Source organism: Rhincodon typus, chromosome 45, assembly GCF_021869965.1.
Source record: "Rhincodon typus isolate 14 chromosome 45, sRhiTyp1.1, whole genome shotgun sequence".
NCBI classification, from domain to species: domain Eukaryota; kingdom Metazoa; phylum Chordata; class Chondrichthyes; order Orectolobiformes; family Rhincodontidae; genus Rhincodon; species Rhincodon typus.
The window spans coordinates 6,783,515-6,785,522 of NC_063376.1; the positions used below are offsets into that span (position 1 = coordinate 6,783,515).

Below are 2,008 nucleotides of genomic sequence, written 5' to 3' on the forward strand. Positions count from 1 at the left end.
ACGTTACTCAGAGACCTGCCTGACCCCATCCATCCATAAATTCCAACACCCAATCTCCACCACCTCCTGCGGGAGCGAGCTCCTCACTCGAGGGACCCATCTGAGAGAGACACAAAGACGATCTCTGCTCAATACTCCTTTGAATAGTTGGAGCTCTTAATCTTAAAGTATGTCCACTCGCTTTAACCTGCTCCTTGGGTGCCCACCGGACCCGCTCCTCTCGAGATCTAACCAGTTCAGTCAGTGCTGGCTTGTGCCAAACCTCTCCTTGGAGATTAACTCTTTGCAAACAGGGATCCGGGGAATCTGCAACACAATTTATTTTCAGGAACAGGCAGCAGGAGTAGGAGGCCAGGTCGTCCTGCTCAGCGCAAGATCGAAAGCTTCGACCAAAACGCGCCTTCATCGCCTTTAATTCATCCTGATTAAGTCAACACTTAGTCTTCATAACTCGAGGGGATACTATCTCTGTGTTGAGTCTGCATGCTTTCTGAATATTTTAACCTGGAAGCCCCAACACCCCGCCTCAACAGGACCTAGACCTCCTGGAGGTGTGCATGACACACAACTGACTCGGGATGGAGTCAGGACGAGGTTGGGGGGGTGTTGGGGAAGGGTCCATCGCTGCATACTCACATGCCCCGAGATGCAGGTGTTGCTATGGAGCCCACGGTCCCTAGGGTTCTGTGGGTAGTCGCTGGGGTCAGGGTAGATGAGAACACCAGTTGCTCCATACTGCTCAGCACTGGCTACCTGTGAAACACCAACAAATCAGGTCAACCTTACAAAAACAGCCAGAATGGCTCGCAGGGTTAGGAACAGAGTCAGGATCCCTCTACACGGTTCCCCCACTCACCCCATCAAACATTCCCCAGGACAGGGGCAGCATGGGATTAGATACAGAGTAGAGCTCCCTCTACACTGTTCCCCCCCCCATTAAACACTCCCCAGGACAGGGACAGCATGGGGTTAGATACAGAGTAAAGCTCCCTCTACACTGTCCCCCCATCAAACACTCCCCAGGACAGGAACAGCACGGGGTTAGATACTGAGCATATATACACACACGTTGCCTATGGCCTCTAACAACCAGGTGACCATCCCAGTCCTGAGGAAGAGGGGTTATTTAGTCAACGTGCCCCCTTGGGCCAGTGAGGGACTGGAGCCACTTGGACAGTGCAGGGGCTTGAACAGATGAACCCAAGCCTCGGTCCTACACCAGGCTTCGTCACTGTTCCCGTCTTTCAACAACGGGATCCAGGAAAAAAAATGTAGACCATCACCTTGAGAAATCCACAAAGGAATACCATGCACGTTACCGAGCATAAGGAGCAGGAGCTGAGACAGGCCAATCCGCCCATCATTTACCTGCTCCCCCATCCAGTGTGATCGACGCCTCCTTTCCCTGCCCACTCCCCATATCCATTGATTTTATCGGAGGGATATGTATCGAAGCCTTAAATAAGTAGAATTGGACCAACCTTCTCAGCGAGGCTAATACGACCTGCACGCAAGATGACAATGTTGCCTTGGACAGCCACGTTGAGATCTCCCAACCGCTCAAAGTCCTCGTCTCTCCCATAGTGAGCATACACCAAGCCCCCCTGCAAAATCACAAAAATCAGGACACTGTTCTCTGACCATCTCTGAACATCTCAAAGTATCACAGGGTTAGGGAGAGTGTGGGGCTCTCTCCTCTTCTAATTGGATAGTAAAACTCCCTCTACACCATTCCCATCAAACGCACCCAGGGCAGGGACAGCATGCAGCCAGGTACAAACTAAAGCTCCCTCTACCCTTTTAAACTGAAAGTAGAGCCTCCCTCTACACTGTATCAAACACTCCCAGGACAGGGACAGCATGGGGTTAGATACAGAGTAAAGCTCCCTCTACGCTGACCCCCATCAAACACTCCCAGGACAGGGATAGTAGGAACTGCAGATGCTGGAGAATCCGAGACAACAAGGTGCAGGGCTGGATGAACACAGCAGGCCAAGCAGCATCATAG

General features: G+C 51.8%; 2 protein-coding genes across 2 annotated transcripts in view; one reads left to right on the top strand and one right to left on the bottom strand.

The window, feature by feature from the left end:
* LOC109925754 (ephrin type-B receptor 4-like) overlaps window positions 1-2,008 on the top strand; it is a 190,249-nt gene that overhangs the window by 28,215 nt on the left and 160,026 nt on the right. The gene's annotated exons all lie outside the window — the stretch shown is intronic.
* The window catches only part of LOC125487756 (transferrin receptor protein 2-like), an 11,694-nt gene that overhangs the window by 2,109 nt on the left and 7,577 nt on the right, over window positions 1-2,008 (bottom strand). Inside the window, exons 6-7 of the mRNA XM_048619977.1 lie at window positions 1,482-1,604; window positions 637-753 (exon numbers count right to left, since the gene is read on the bottom strand). Of these exons, the coding sequence (XP_048475934.1) occupies window positions 637-753; window positions 1,482-1,604 (240 nt within the window). The remainder of the gene's footprint in view (window positions 1-636; window positions 754-1,481; window positions 1,605-2,008) is intronic.